This window comes from Salvelinus fontinalis, chromosome 21 (genome assembly GCF_029448725.1).
Source record: "Salvelinus fontinalis isolate EN_2023a chromosome 21, ASM2944872v1, whole genome shotgun sequence".
Classification (NCBI taxonomy): Eukaryota; Metazoa; Chordata; class Actinopteri; order Salmoniformes; family Salmonidae; genus Salvelinus; species Salvelinus fontinalis.
In genome coordinates, this window is record NC_074685.1 from 50,231,489 (window position 1) to 50,248,247 (window position 16,759).

Sequence of the window (16,759 nt, forward strand, 5' to 3'; positions counted from 1 at the left end):
CATTTGTGGCCAAGCTTTAACTCCCTGACTGATGTCTTGATGTTGCTTCAATATATCTACATAATTTTCTTTCCTCATGATGCCATCTATTTTGTGAAGTGTACCAGTCCCTCCTGCAGCAAAGCACCCCCCCCCCACCCCCCCACCACAACATGATGCTGCCACCCCCGTGCTTCACGGTTGGGATGATGTTCTTCGGCTTGCAAGCATCCCCCTTTTTCCTCAAAACATAATGATGGTCATGATGGCGAAACAGTTCTATTTTTGTTTCATCAGGCCAGAGGATATTTCTCCAAAAAGTACAATCTGTCCCCATGTGCAGTTGCAAACCGTAGTCTGGCTTTTTTGTGGCGGTTTTGAAGCAGTGGCTTCTTCCTTGCTGAGCGGCCTTTCAGGTTATGTCGCTATATAGGACTCGTTTTACTGTGGATATAGATACTTTTGTACCTGTTTCCTCCAGCATATTCACAAGGTCCTTAGCTGTTCTGGGATTGATTTGCACTTTTCGCTCCACAGTACGTTAATCTCTAGGAGACAGAACGCATCTCCTTCCTGAGCGGTATGACGGCTGGGTGGTCCCATGGTGTTTATACTTGCATACTATTGTTTGTGCAGATGAACGTGGTACCTTCAGGTGTTTGAAAATTGCCTGAATCAGACTTGTGGAGGTCTACAATTATTTTTCTGAGGTCTTGGCTGATTTCTTTTGATTTTCCCATGATGTCAAGCAAGGAAGCACTGAGTTTGAAGGTAGGCCTTGAAATACATCCACAGGTACATCTCCAATTGACTCAAACGATGTCAATTAGCCTATCAGAAGCTTCTAAAGCCATTACATCATTTTCTGGAATTTTCCAAGCTGTTTAAAGGCACAGTCAACTTAGTGTATGTAAACTTCTGATCCACCCACTGGAATTGCGATACAGTGAATTATAAGTGAAATAATCTGTCTGTAAACAATTGTTGGAAAAATTACTTGTCAAAATTACTTGTCATTTGGGGAGAAACTCCCCAAATACAGGTATGCCAAGCTTGTAGCGTCATACCCAAGAAGACTCAAGGCTGTAATGACTGCAAAAAATGCTTCAACAAAGTACTGAGTAAAAGAGCTGAATACATATGTAAATATGATATTTCAATTAGCAAAAAAAAAAAAATAACTGTTTTTGCTCTGTCGTTATGGGGTATTGTGTGTAGATTGAAGGGAAAAAATGATTTAATACATTTTAGAATAATACTGGAAAAAGTGAAAGCATCTGAATACTTTCCGAATGCACTGTAGGACACAGACAAGAGGAACTCTGACATAACACAGGAAATATGAACAAAGGAAACCATACATTGAATCAAATGAACAGAACTTCTACCTCATGAGTCTTGCTAACATTCATGTGCACTATAAACATTGTGTCCACTCATAGCAGGCTAATAAATGGTTGGCTAAATGAAAATATATCGTATGCCTATTAAACATGAAACAAATGTCTACGTGTTGCAATAAACTGTATGGGGATGAAATGCTCCAGAAGACGTCATAATTTCTGTGTATCTATGGAAGGGGGTGAGAACCATGAGCCTCCTAGGTTTTGTATTGATATCAATGTACCCAGAGAACTGAAAATAGCTATTCTATGGCTACACCATGGTGCTACCATAGAGGGTGCTGTTGAGGCTACTGTAGACCTTCATTGCAAAAACAGTGTGTTTTAATCAGTTATTTGGTGACGTGAATATACACTAATATATACAAAAGTATGTGGACGAATTAGTGGATTCGGCTATTTTAGAAAATCGAGTACACCGCCATGCAATCTCCATAGACAAACATTGGCAGTAGAATGGCTTTACTGAAGTGACTTTCAATGTGGTACCACCATAGGATGCCACCTTTCCAACAAGTCAGTTCGTCAAATGTCTGCCCTGCTAGAGCTGCTCCGGTCAACCGTAAGTGCTGTTATTGTGAGGTGGAAATGTCTAGGAGCAACAACAGCTCAGCCGCGAAGTGGTAGGCCAGACAAGCTCAAAGACCGGGACCGCCGAGTGCTGAAGCGCATAACGCGTAAAGATCGCCTGTCCTCTTTTGCAACATTCACAACCGAGTTCCAAACTGTCTCTGGAAGCAACGTCAGCACAAGAACTGTTCGTCGGGAGCTTCAAACAATGGGTTTACATGGCCGAGCAGCCGCACACAAGCATAAGATCGCTACGTGCAATGCCAAGCGTCTGCTGGAGTGGTGTAAAGCTCGCCGTCATTGGGCACTTGAGCAGTGGAAATGCGTTCTCGGGAGTGAGGAATCACACTTCATCTGGCAGTCTGACAGACGAATCTGGGTTTTGTGGATGCTAGGAGAACACTACCTGCCCAAAACGTAGTGCCAACTGTAAAGGAGGAGGAATCATGTTCTGGGGCTGTTTTTTATGGTTCGGGCTAGGCCCTTTAGTTCCAGTGAAGGGAAATCCTAACACTACAGCATACAATGATATTCTGGACTTCGTGGCAACAGTTTGGGGAAGGCCCCTTCCTGTTTCATCATGATAATGCCCCTGTGCACAAAGCGATGTCTAACCCCATCGAACACCTTTGGTATGATTTGGAACGCTGACTGCAAGCCAGGCCTAATCGGCCAACATCAGTGCCCGACCTCACTAATGATCTTGTAGCTGAATGGAAGCAAGTCCCCGCAGCAATGTTCTAACATCTAGTGGAAAGCCTTCACAAAAGAGTGGGAGGCTGTTATAGCAGCAAATGAGCGACCGACACCGTGATTTTTTTGAATGAGATGTTCGATGAGCAGCTGTCTTTTGGTACTTTTGGTAGTGTAGTGAATTTAATAACTTTTAATGTTTCACTTTTTATTTATCTTAAATTCACTGAGTAGGATGGTCCTCTCCTTCCTCTTCTGAGGAGCCTCCATTGTTGCCATTTGATTTTGTGATTTGATGTTCCAAACATTTTGCTCACTATATGTCTGCTACAGAGACAAGAGCCATAATAAACAAGTTTTGATAAGTCACGAAAATAAAAAGTGCTGAAAACAAGCTATAGGATGAAAAATACCAGCATATTGACGCAGGTACATCCGCGCTAGCTAACGCTACCTTTTTTACAAATCAATACTTGGAGTCAAAGTATCTATATGATATTGGTCAAAGTAATATTGCGATTTGTAACTATCGTTTTTTTACCCCACCCATCACTAATGGTTATGATGTTGATGACAAACTATATATTATGATAATAAATGCAATATAACTACCTGCTGCAATCCTGACCGAAAACAGTCAGAACATAGTTCTGCGTTATTCATAAATTGAGTTGAATTTGAGGTAGAGTCAGGCTCTTTTCAACAGTCCATTGACGTGTGTTACAGCTTCCAAGGGGCTAACCGATGCGGCCCACTTCTGTTACCTGATGGCCCAGGTTGGTTTGGGGGTGTTCACCAAAAAGAGCACCAAGATGGTTCTAATCGGCTCAAACCACAGGTTAGACATCTGCTGCTCTCTCTGTCCCTTCCTCACTTGTTGGCCGTTGTGGAAATGTCTTGCCTACTACTTAAACTGCTTACTGTGTAGTAATCAGACTACATACTACATATTGCGTTAATTCCCGCCATTCGTTAATTTGGGAATAGCGCGTCCCCTCAGCTGATTATCAGCTGTTGTCAAACACATTTGAGGCTCGAAAGACTATTCTCTTCCTCAATGGTGTACAGCGAATTCTACTAGATGAATAGCTGAAATGAGTATGACATCCTGGCATTTAACACATACACATTTTTTGAAATTTCACAATGTAAAACAATCTTTTCTCACATACCCAAAATGCCTATTATTTAGAATGCAGGTATGGATATTTGGACACGGACAGTCAGTTTTCTCACTCTCTCTCACACACACACCTCTGCTCTGCTTTCGCTGCCACACTGTGGAACAAACTCACAGGCATATAATCTTACATAGAAATATGAACTTTCATGCATATGGCATACAAAGGCTTTAATGACCTCTTTCTTGCTAGTCTGTCGTTCTTCCAGTTTGCGTCTAACGAAGCGATCCAGAGGACGGAGGCCTATGAGTATGCCCAGTCTCTGGGCTCCCAGCCCTGCTCCCTGCCCAACTTCCAGGTGAGTACACACACATATCAAACATCTGAACTTGAGCACACACCATAGACATACCTCCTGAAGCTTTCCCCCTTTGATCTTACAGAAATGGACTGAATGGTCATCTAGAGATGCTGTATAGCATGGCAGTAGCTGCATAGAAATGTCTTCTAGTCATTCTATTTCTATGAGTAGTGCCGTCTGATCCCTGTTCTCTGAACTTAAGTAAAACCCTGATGTGAAGGGCTGAAACACATTGGTTTTATCATTAAAGAAGCATTTTGATCAACTTCCACCACCCTCCAAGAGATGCTGAATTTCCTCTTCACTCCTAATGTAAAGTGAATGTGCCCGGCCTCTGCGATGAAATCAGCTATCATGACCTTTGCCCTTTCTTGCCCTTTCTTCCTCCTGTCTCCCTCTAGGTGTTCAAGCTGATCTATGCGTGTCGCCTGGCCGAGGCCGGCCTGTGTGCTCAGGCCTTCCATTACTGTGAGGTTATCTCCAGGAGCGTGCTCATGCAGCCGTCCTACCACTCTCCTGTGTTCACCAGTCAGCTGATACAGGTAGACGCACACGTGCGCGCACACACACCCACATACAATCGCTCTCAAAACACGCACACAAGCGCAATGTCAACACACATGTACTTACTCACTCATACTTGCACACAAATACAAGCGCGCGCGCGCGCGCGCGCGCACACACACACACACAAACACCCTCATTCATACACGCAGAGTCTCTCTCACACTCTCTCACACTCACTCACTCACTCTCACACACACCTATCTCTTAGGTGTTGATTGTTACTATGTGTGAGAATTTTGAATGTCTGGTCTGCTGTTAATTATAGATGTCTGAGAAGATGCGATTCTTCGATCCACAACTGAAGGAGAAGGCAGATCAGGAACTTTTCAACGAGCCAGAGTGGCTGATTGATCTGAGACAGCTGGATGGGCAGATGAGGGTGTGTGTGTTTTATTAATGTGTATGAGAAGCCTATTCATGTTGCTGTAGGTGTGTCTGTAACTGACTGGGCTGTTCTTGTTTCCCCCATAGACTGGAGTGATTGCATACAATGCAGACAGGGATACTCCTCAGCAGTATGACTGCAGCACCCCCAATTCTGAGTTAGACCAGACCAGCCCGCCTGAGCCATATGCCCAGCCTCTGGACATGGTTGGCCACACCTCTGACAACCCTCTGATGACATCACTCATGCCCGGACCGCCTCAGCAAGGGGTGCAGCTGATGCCTCCAGGTGAGCAACAAGCCCACCTTGTAACACGATAGGTGTGTGTTTGTTCATGTATGTTTTAGATCTTGTTGACTCCTAATCAATGCAATGACCACTTTCCCAAAGCAATTCACAAATCTAACCAGCCACCACTAAACACAGAAACTTTCACCTCCCATCTAGCTCCCCCAACTATCCTCCAGGACGGAATGGTCTCCCAGCCACCACACCCCAACGAGGGGGTCCAGTTTTACCCAGTACCCCCCAGTCTCCCTGGACCACCTGGCCAGATCCCTTTATCAGGGTTCCCTCCCCAAGGCTCTGGCTTTGTACAACCTTACCAACCCCAGCAGCCCCAACCGGACAAAAATGACATGTTTCCTGGAGCCCAGCACCAGCAGATGGCGCCACCACAGCATCAGCAACAGATGATGCCCCCACCACAGCATCAGCAACAGATGATGCCCCCACCACAGCATCAGCAACAGATGATGCCCCCACAAATGCAGCAGCCACAAAAGATGCCCTCTGACGATTATCCGCTGACGGGTCCACCGGAACTACAGCCTCCTCCCATGTCCACCTCGCCACAGAGGAACACCTTCACGCCTCAGATGGACTTCTATGACCAAATGGCTCACATGGTGTGTGTGTGTTACGTGCATTCAGCCTTGTTTGAATAGTTTGAGGAGATATGCTGATGTCACTAACTCTTGTCTTGTTTGCACAGGGCCCAGGAAGAAGATCCAGGACTACTTCACAGTCCTCAATGCAAATGGTAGGGTGTGTGCATGCGTGTGTGTCAGGTCACTGTTACCATTGGCAGTGTGTGTGTTTGTCTGACTGGCTCTGTTTTGTCTGCAGCAGCCTCCAGGTCGCCGCTCCCGCACCATGTCGGAATCTTCCACACACTCCGGAGGACGAGAGAGGAGCAACTCGGCAGCCAAGCAGTCCTCTCCTCCTCCACCCTCCATCCCTGAGCAGGCCAAGAAGGACTCACCTAAAAAGGTTATGCGGACACACACTACGTATTGTGTCCCTTTCACACGCAATCCCACACACGCCACAGTTACTTTTTATTATTACCCCAATGGCCTTGTGGTTAGTGGCCATCCTGAGATTGGAATGTTGTGAGTTCAGCATTAAGGAGATGGATTGTGGGTAAGGCCCTGTGTTAGACTAGCGTCCTGTCCAGGGGGTGTACTTGTACATCAAGCTGCCTCGCGCTACAGAATCACGAGATAGGGCAGGAGTCTGTGTCGTTCCGGCTGGTATAAGCCAAGTCTCGTGCAAGGCTACTTACTTACTTAAAACTACTACTACTTTGAATTTTGTAGCTATCAATTGTCCCGTTAGCAATCGCCCAGAATAGCTCTTTTTGTTTTTTTATAAAGGCTAATTATAGTAATTATTGATATCAGCAAGATCAGCAACTCTTACACGCACACACATATATATAAATGCTCTTTATTTCTGTAACCATTTCTGATTTTATTTTTCTCTCTCTCAGGGAGGAGGGGGTGGCGGTGGCGGTTGGCTCAACTGGCTCTATAGGAAGGGGAAGAATGAAGCCCACCTTCCGGATGACAAGAACAAATCTGTAAGTCAACTCTTCAACACTCCTTGTTTTCCAGTCATTTTTGTACATACTCTTCCTTACTATACTGAGTCCTGTCTGTAAAAGCTCACAGTTTATACATGGCAGTGTGGTCAGTATGTATGTGTGTGTGTATTGGAGCTGATGAGTGGTTTCAGTTGACTGGTCTGTTCTGTCAGATTGTCTGGGACGAGAAGAAACAGAAATGGGTCAACTTGGATGAGCCAGAGGAGGAGGTTAGTTTTTTGTGTGCGTGCGTTCCAGCCATTATGATTAGCATGTCTATATGTATTGTTGTTTTTATTAGTCCTCATTAGGGATGTTAACGGTTATCTGTTCATCGGTAGCTGGCGAAACTTAATTTGACCGGTCATGCTTATCGGTCTATAGGTTAATATGCATAATTTAGTGGTTTAAATTGCAGCGTGTATTTTCTGTTAGTCTTCATGTATCTTATTTATCATACGCGGACAGCTACAGAGCCTAGTTTGAAGAGCAGAAGAGCCTATCTCCTGTCAGACAGCGCAACAGCAGCTCCTCAAAAAGCTGGTACTGGAGTGAAATGTATGCTTTTATAAGCCCAGCCACTGCGCAACAAATAACAATTTGAAATGCAATCACATGTTAAACTTTGCAATGTGAGTGTGAGGCAGTATAATTGTTTGCAACCTATTTTACTTCACTTCAAATAATGAAGTATGTCTTACCTTGCTTCAAAGTAGCCTAGCCAAAATCCATCCATCAAAAAGTTATAAAGACTTCTACATGCCAATGGCACAATCCTGGTCATATTAGCAACTCGACCTAGTTATTGCATCTTTAGATTCCCGCTCTTTCTAAGTTTCTAACAGATTTTCATCTCTGTCACATACGGAACCGCTGGCATTAGGTGCTCTGTTTAGAACAGTGTTGTCATCTCTGTCACATACGGAACCGCTCGCATTAGGTGCTCTGTTTAGAACAGTGTTGTCATCTCTGTCACATACGGAACCGCTCGCATTAGGTGCTCTGTTTAGAACAGTGTTTTCATCTCTGTCACATACGGAACCGCTCGCATTAGGTGCTCTGTTTAGAACAGTGTTGTCATCTCTGTCACATACGGAACCGCTCGCATTAGGTGCTCTGTTTAGAACAGTGTTGTCATCTCTGTCACATACGGAACCGCTCGCATTAGGTGCTCTGTTTAGAACAGTGTTTTCATCTCTGTCACATACGGAACCGCTCGCATTAGGTGCTCTGTTTAGAACAGTGTTTTCATCTCTGTCACATACGGAACCGCTGGCATTAGGTGCTCTGTTTAGAACAGTGTTGTCATCTCTGTCACATACGGAACCGCTGGCATTAGGTGCTCTGTTTAGAACAGTGTTGTCATCTCTGTCACATACGGAACCGCTGGCATTAGGTGCTCTGTTTAGAACAGTGTTTTCATCTCTGTCACATACGGAACCGCTGGCATTAGGTGCTCTGTTTAGAACAGTGTTTTCCCACAAATTGCATTTTGGTAAATGTTTGAAATTATGTTTTATTAGCTGCTTCATTATAGGAGTTGCATGTTGAATAATAGGCTATATAGCCTTTTGACTGGAAGACGATAGGCGTGCTATTGTTGCATGCTTCCATTATGCTCTTAATGAAAAACGTCCGTTCCTTGCATGCGTAGTATTTCCCGTTGATCACATCAAATCACTGTTTGGGAAAAATGTAACCGTTTGTTGACCGTTTAATGAGGGTCGGTTAGTCGGCAGCAACATTTCCCAAAATGTGCATTCCTAGTCCTCATAATAAGAGGTTTATATCAGTGTCCTAGCACGTGTATGACCATCTGTATTTATACAGTATTTTGGTTTATCATACTAACACAGAGATATCTTTGATCCTAATAATAAAGTATTGATGTGTGTTTTTGTCTGTGTAACCAGTACAAGCCCCCTCCTCCTCCTCCCTCGGGCTTCCCTAAGATGCTGGGACCCATACCGGGACAAGGGGGTCCTGGAGGTCCCCCTACTGGTGGGCCGCCTGTCAACATGTTCTCCAGGAGAGCAGGTGAGATTTACACGTGTTGGCATAACGTAAGCAGCCCCTCATTGTGGGTTTTTAGCTGATACAGGTTTTAGATTCAATGCAGTGCTGCAAAACTCTTACGGCTACATTTCACTTGTGCCGCTGCTCAGATGACCAGTGTATCAGGTTTCATTGACTACTATGGGAGCGCATCACTCCCTGCTCACACTTGGCAACCAGGATATTGTCTGAAGGGAGTATGCTTTGAATTAGCCAGGTGTGTTTGTCACACTCCCAGTTCTAGCAAGTCCTGCATGAATTGTGAGCATTGTAGAGGGAAATAGAGGCAGGTGCATGTTCCTGGCTTTCGGGAATGTGAAGGAAAATAATGAGACATGTCACATTGCACTTGAAACCGCTACAAACCTCTAGGAACCACACTAATAGTGCGTGTCATTTTGGCACGTCCGATTTTCTGGGGGATTTTTTTTAGCAGATCAAAAAAAGTATGTTCTCACCCATCCCAGGTACAAAGAGCCGCTACGTGGATGTCCTGAACCCAGGTGGACCCCGTGCCAAGCCCGGTGGATCGGCACCTGCCCCGTCAGACTTCTTTGCCCCGTTGGCTCCCATGCCCATGCCAGCCAACCTGTTTGTGCCCGGAGCAGGTATGCTAACCTTTTGAATAAATATATCAATGTACTCTAGCGATGGTCATCATAGGTCTTTATGAGTGTGACTGGGTTGGGAATATTAGTTTGTTTGCGTGTTTGTTTTGATACCGGTGTGTGAGTGTACTGTATTTGTATTCTAATGTGTTCTCTCCTGTCTGGCTCCAGAGGAACAGCAGCCCATGGAGGGTAACGTCCCAGAGACAGGAGGGAACCAGGAACAGAGCGACCCTAACCCCAGTGCTGTGCCACAGGTACCGTATTACACTCCCAGTGATGGTTATAGTTGTGTATATACTAGATTTCACACCAACTGACCATCAGATTAGACTGAATTAAGATGTTTGATCTGTCCAGATGTTCAACCCAACATTGTTACCGCCCAGTCCAGTGGGGCCTCCTATTGCCGCTGGGTCCCCGCCAGGAGAGGTAGAAGCACCTCGATCCTCCTAGAGGACTGTAGTACACCCCTGCTACTCTATCATAAACCCTCATGCCCCCCCCATTGAAACAAATGACCAAACACCTGGGCAGGACGACATGTAAAAGACTCACATTTTCAAATGTTTTACTTCACCTTTATTTAACCAGGTAGGCTAGTTGAGAACGAGTTCTCATTTACAACTGCGACCTGGCCAAGATAAAGCAAAGCAGTGTGACACACAGACAACACAGAGTTACACATGGAGTAAACAATAAACAAGCCAATAACACAAACAAGTCAATGGGAAAAAAAAGAAAGTCTATATACAGTGTGTGCAAAAGGCATGAGGTAGGCAATAAATAGGCCATAGTAGTGAAGAATTACAATTTAGCAGATTAACACTGGAGTGAAATGAGCAGATGATGATGTGCAAGAGATACTGGTGTGCAAAAGAGCAGAAAAGTAAATAAAAACAGTATGGGGATGGGTTAGGTAGATTGGGTGTGCTATTTACAGAGGGACTATGTACAGCGATCGGTTAGCTGCTCAGATAGCTGATGTTTAAAGTTGGTGAGGGAAATAAGTCGCCAGCTTCAGTGATTTTTATCATTCGTTCCAGTCACTGGCAGCAGAGAACTGGAAGGAAAGGCGGCCAAATGAGGTGTTGGCTTTGTGGATGATCAGTGCTGGAACATGTGGAACATGTGGAACATGTGCTACGGGTGGGTGTTGTTATTGTGACCAAGGAACTGAGATAAGGTGGAGCTTTACCTAGCATAGACTTATAGATGACCTGGAGCCAGTGGGTCTGGCGACGAATATGTAGCGAGGGCCAGCCGACTAGAGCATACAGGTGGGTGGTATAAGGTAATTTGGTAACAAACCGAATGGCACTGTGATAGACTGCATCCAGTTTACTGAGTAGTGTATTGGAAGCTATTTTGTGGTGACATCGCCGAAGTCGAGGATCGGCAGGATAGTCAGTTTTACTAGGGTAAGTTTGGCGGCGTGAGTGAAGGAGACTTTGTTGCGAAATAGAAAGCCGATTCTAGATTTGATTTTGGATTGGACATGTTTAATATGAGTCTGGAAGGAGAGTTTACAGTCTAGCCAGACACCTAGGTATTTATAGTTGTCCACATATTCTAGGTCAGAACCGTCCAGGGTGATGATGCTAGTCGGGCGGGTGCGGGCAGCGAACGGTTGAAAAGCATGCATTTGGTTTTACTAGCGTTTAAGAGCAGTTGGAGGCCATGTTAGGAGTGTTTTATGGCATTGAAGCTCGTTTGGCGGTTAGTTAGCACAGTGTCCAAGGAAGGGTCAGAAGTATATAGAATGGTGTTTATCTGCGTGGAGGTGGATCAGGGAATCGCCCGCAGCAAGAGCGACATCATTGATATATACAGAGAAAAGAGACGGCTCGAGAATTGAACCCTGTGGTATCCCCATAGAGACTGACAGAGGTCCGGACAACATGCCCTCCGATTTGACACACTGAACTCTCTCAACCGATTGGAGGTATCCCTCAACATCCCTCAGATTGGAGGAGAATGCGGCCAATTAGAGCTGTTCTGATGGTGTCTCTGACTCAATTTTGAAATGTTAAGATACTACACTGAACAAAAATATAAACGCAACATGTAAAGTGTTGGTTTTATGAGCTGAAGGATCCCAGAAATGTTCCATATGCACAAAAAGCTTATTTCTCTCAAAAGGTGTGCACATCCCTGTTAGTGAGCATTTCTCGTTTGCCAAGATAATCCATCCACCTAACAGGTGTGGGTTATCAAGAAGCTGATTAAACAGCATGATAATTACACAGGTGCACCTTGTGCTGGGGACAATAAAAGGCCACTTTAAAATGTGCAGTTTTGTCACACAGCAAAGGGAGCGTGCAATTGGCATGCTGACTGCAGGAATGCCCACCAGAGCTGTTGCCAGATAATTGAATGTTAATTTCTCTACCATATGCCGCCTCAATGTCGTTTTAGAGAATTTGGTAGTACGTCCAACCGGCCTCACAACTGCAGACCACGTGTAACCGCGCCAGCCCAGGACTTCCACCTCCGGCTTCTTCACGATCGTCTGAGACCAGCCACTCGGACAGCTGATAAAACTGTGGGTTTGCACAACCGAAGAATTTCAGCACAAACTGTCAGAAACCCTCTCAGGGAAGCTCATCTGCGTGCTCGTCGTCCTCACCAGGGTCTTAACCTGACTGCAGTTCTGCATTGTAACTGACTTCAGAGGGCAAATGGTCACCTTCAATAGCCACTGGCAAGCTGGAGACATGTGCTCTTCATAGATGAATACCAGTTTCAACTGTACTGGGCAGATGGCAGACGGCGTATGGCGTCTTGTGGGCGAGCGGTTTGCTGATGTCAACGTTGTGAACAGAGGGCCCCATGGTGAGGTTTTGGTAAGGGCAGGCATAAGCAACAGACAACGAACACAATTGCATTTTATCGATGCTAATTTTGAACGCAGAGATACCGTGATAAGATCCTGAGGCCCATTGTTGTGCCATTCATCTGCCGCAATCACCTCATATTTCAGCATGATAATGCACGGCCCCATGTCGCAAGGATCTGTACAAAATACCTGGAAGCTGAAAAATGTCCGTTCTTCCGTGGCCTACGTAAACACCAGACATGTCACAAATTGAGCATGTTTGGGATGCTCTAGATTGACACATACGACAGTGTTTTCCAGCCTCCGCCAATATGCAGCAACTTCACACAGCCATTGGAGAGTGCGAAAACATTCCACAGGCCACAATCAGCAGCCTGATCAACTCTACGCGAAGGAGATGTGCTGCGCTGCACGAGGCAAATGGTGGTCACCCCAGATACTGACTTTATCTGAGCCACGCCCCTACTTTTTTTTAAAGGTATCTGTGACCAACAGATGCATATCTGTGTTCCCAGTCATGTGAAATCCATAAATTAGGGCCTAATTTATGTATTACAATTGACTGATTTCCTTATATGAAGTGTAGCTCAGTACATCTTTGAAAATGTTACGTTTATATTTTTGTTCAGTGCATATCACAAATACGATAATACAAAAACGGATAAAATACCTTTGATTACAAACTCGAGGCATGCTGGAGACTTGCTCCTCTCCTGGCCTGTTCCCATAGTTAGATCATTAACCCAGAAGAGGAAAGCTGAGTCATGTTCATTAGGTACCAAACATTACCTGTACTTGTCCAACAAAAAATGCTCATTTTCGCTTTTCATTGCAAAACTTTTCCATTGTGTGCCCTAATGAACATGACCCTGTGGTCACAGATTGTCCTCTCTGTAGCCATGGAGGAAAGGGGATTATTGCCTTGCCTCACTGCCTGGTTACCATGGTAACTCCTGCATCTATGCCTTCCAGGTGCCCCTGACTCCACAGCCTCCTCCCCAGGGAGCTCCACCCTCTGGAGGCGTGACGTTCTATAACCCCGCCCAGTTTGCACAGGTAGGTTCGTTGAAAACGGTTAGGCCAGGGTTCCCAATAAGACTTGACACTTATGTAAATGTGTACGTTGACATCAGTGGGAAAAAATCGAGGATCTCAAGTGAAGTTGTGATGACACCATTTACATTTAAGGTAATTTAGCCGAAAGGTACAACCACATCAGTCATTGCAAGTAAAACTTGACTCAATAAAGCTGTGAAATCAGTGCTAGTAAGAAAATAAGTAAGGCTTGTTCCACCATTGAGGTGCTAGGACACACCAGTAGCTATGTTAACACTGTCAAATCAACCCTTGTATCCCTCTCTCCTTCTCCCCAGGCGAGTACTCCATCGGGACGGCTTCTGTCTGGGAGGTTGGGCGGTCAGAGGGCATACCCAGTGCTGAAGTAGATATCCAGCCTAGTTCATCCTAAAACAGACTTTATGGGTTTAACCACCCCCTGGGAAGCGCATAGACATCTCAACTCCCCCTCTGATGGACCCCCCCTTACACCCCAGACGAACACTACCACCAGTACCATCATCGTCAAACGACTATACCACTCTTTCACTAATTAAAAAACATATATGAATATTTGTTAATTATTTGCAGGCAAGATTGTCATAAAGGGCTTTTTTCATGTGTCCAAACTGAGTTAGTTGGTACAATGGATCTTAATGCACATACTTAGCTTGATTATACTGTATGTGACAACCTACTGTGGAGACAGACATGCTAGTGTGTTCAGCTCTTAGACAACATTCCCTCTACACACATGCTGAGACATAGGACTGTTCTGGTCCTATTTGTATCTATTACGTGTGTCTTTGGCCCCTTACGTAAGTGTGTTAGTGTGTAAAAGAGCGTAGCACTTCGGGAGCTCAGCTCACTTGTTTATGCTAGTGTATATGGCTCCTCGGTGTTCCCGTACAGATACTGAAGGTACTGTAGCGCTGATGTGTGTGGAGTATCAGTAGTGCAATGCCTGCTGTGTTCACTCTCCCTCATTCAGATGTGCGCAGGTGTGATGTGGGGTCCAGCAGAGGCAATAGGAGTGACTGTCACGCCTCGCTACCCTAGGAGTTTAGAAGTTTGAGTGTTGGAATGTTCTTTAGATATTTATAAAATGTTGCTGCCTACCAACACCTCATTATCATGCACAAAGGTCTTAAGTCTCAACTAGGCTTCCTCTCTCCCAACTGAGTTTAGAAGCAGGCCTTTAGAGGAACAAGGAGTGAGCTGGGATTCAGGGGCCTCATTTATAAACCGTGCGTGCATACAATATACCCCAAAATGTGCATGCGGCAGTTTTCACGATCAAGTTGGCATTTATAAAAATGTAACGTGATGTGAGAATGTGCTCAGCTCCCCGTTTAGACCATGCGTAAGCACATCTACTAGTGGCTGAAATATTGTATTGCAAGCTGGCAAGTAAGTATTTTGTGCAAATGGGGGATATGATGAAAGGCTTATTCATAAATAAACTAAAAACAGGACAACATTAACACAAATGCAGCCATTTGCCATTAGTGAGAAGAGCAAAATTCTTTAATCTAAAATAAACATTTGAATCTTTCTATTTTCATAACCGTTGCAGAATAAATTTCTCACCTTTTCTAGCCGTAATAGGTTCATATTCCCGAAGTAGCCATACATCAAATTAGCATGTGCATCTTATTTAATTGGACCTAGGAGCCTAGTAAATAGATAGGCTATGTATTAAGTTGTGCAATCCCATAGGCAGTGCGGTTAATAATATAGCCTACAGTCAAATTTAAAAGGGGAACAGTTTCTTTTACATTGAAGTAGGCCTATGTATGCTACTGTAATTTTTTTTTAAAGTTGGTAGCCTTCCTTAGACCATTTTTCAGAATTCACGGCCAGTCCCATCATATTTAGGTGAAAAGTCGATGCAAAACATTGAATTTAAAAGTTCTGCTGACAGGTCCACAATTTGCCATTTGTTTTCTCTTTCATAAACTGTATTGGAACATTCTGCCAACACAGTAGTTTATGTAAAATATTTGAGTAAGGGTAAGCTATTGTATTGCTGTGAGATAGAAGCACAACATTGCCAATTTAATCCGAGCCTATACTAAGGCACGACATTGTTTCTATCTATTGATAAACAAAATATTGAACAATTTTCTATTTTGCACTTTAGTGTGGGCTGTAGCATTTAGCCTACTTTTAAAGTGTTTTCAAAATATGGGCTACAATCAACCTTGCAGACATCAGGCACTCGCTATAGGCAGCATGCATGTTTAGTTTGAATAACTGCAAAACATTCTGCCCACAGAAATGTGAACAAAATTGCCCATTTTAGATACTGCCATGGCCTAATTCAAAATTATACAGCAACTAAAGGGTGTTATTGGGGTGTTTTCCAAGCAGAGTTTTAATGCGTGCAGTTTTACAACCAGTCCGATTTATAAACAGGAAACAATCATGCATATATAGGGTGTGCACCAAATGTATGAATCTAAATATTTTTGTACTCCCGCTGAATTTTCTGAAATGTGTCTCATGCGGAAATGTGTGAACAGTTATAAATGAGGCCCCAGGACTATATCGGTCAAGTCTCAGATGACACCCTATTTCCTATATAGTGCACAACTAAGTGGCTCAGGTCAAAAGTAGTGCACTTTATAGGGAATAGTCATGGTGTCATTTGACTACAATTTTGAAATGTCATTAATCTATCCAAATATTTATCTGATCGATTGTATTTATGAGCTGTAGTCATGAGCAAAAGTGTGGAGAGCAACTATTGTTTTCGCTGATTTAGCTTTGAAATGTCATTAATAGATGATATAATACCTGGATTCACGTTTGTATCGGCTGCTTCAGCAGATTAACTAGCCCATCATTAAATACATCTGTGAAAGGAGAGCAAATTTGACTCAAAACTGCCATTTTCCTTTTCTTTTTTGCTGTTGCTTTTGTCAATTTTGTTATCCAAAATTCCTTGCTTCCCCTTTGTGTTCTTGACTTTGTTTCTGTGTTGAACACCCAATTATTTTTTCCCAAAGGTCCCCTTTTTGTCTGAGAAAAGCTGTTGATTTTTCCTGTTTTAGAATTCAACCCTGTAAAATGGTAATAAAGATATCTTTGCGCTCTTTAGCACTTTGAAAGAATGTTTAATTTTGTTTTATGTCTAGTGCATTCTATTCTAATTAGTATCCAGGGATCATCATGGAGTGTCGTGTTTCATCTACATATCAAAATACATTTCCTATTCACACGTTATTGCAGTACATCCCAACAGTGTCTGAA

The 16,759-nt window shown here is 43.9% G+C and overlaps 1 protein-coding gene across 4 annotated transcripts in view; it reads left to right on the forward strand.

The window, feature by feature from the left end:
- sec16a (SEC16 homolog A, endoplasmic reticulum export factor) overlaps positions 1-16,606 on the forward strand; it is an 80,553-nt gene extending 63,947 nt beyond the window's left edge. For 3 of the 4 annotated variants that reach the window (XM_055875616.1, XM_055875617.1, XM_055875619.1), the window contains 16 exons: positions 3,372-3,483; positions 4,019-4,124; positions 4,529-4,669; positions 4,960-5,073; positions 5,166-5,367; positions 5,527-5,987; positions 6,074-6,121; positions 6,208-6,351; positions 6,854-6,943; positions 7,120-7,176; positions 8,860-8,983; positions 9,469-9,609; positions 9,781-9,866; positions 9,970-10,041; positions 13,421-13,504; positions 13,822-16,606. In XM_055875616.1, the coding sequence (XP_055731591.1) occupies positions 3,372-3,483; positions 4,019-4,124; positions 4,529-4,669; positions 4,960-5,073; positions 5,166-5,367; positions 5,527-5,987; positions 6,074-6,121; positions 6,208-6,351; positions 6,854-6,943; positions 7,120-7,176; positions 8,860-8,983; positions 9,469-9,609; positions 9,781-9,866; positions 9,970-10,041; positions 13,421-13,504; positions 13,822-13,893 (2,054 nt within the window). In that variant the 3' untranslated portion in view covers positions 13,894-16,606. The remainder of the gene's footprint in view (positions 1-3,371; positions 3,484-4,018; positions 4,125-4,528; positions 4,670-4,959; positions 5,074-5,165; positions 5,368-5,526; positions 5,988-6,073; positions 6,122-6,207; positions 6,352-6,853; positions 6,944-7,119; positions 7,177-8,859; positions 8,984-9,468; positions 9,610-9,780; positions 9,867-9,969; positions 10,042-13,420; positions 13,505-13,821) is intronic. The other variant, XM_055875618.1, reaches the window with a different exon arrangement.
- The last annotated feature ends 153 nt before the right edge of the window (positions 16,607-16,759 follow it).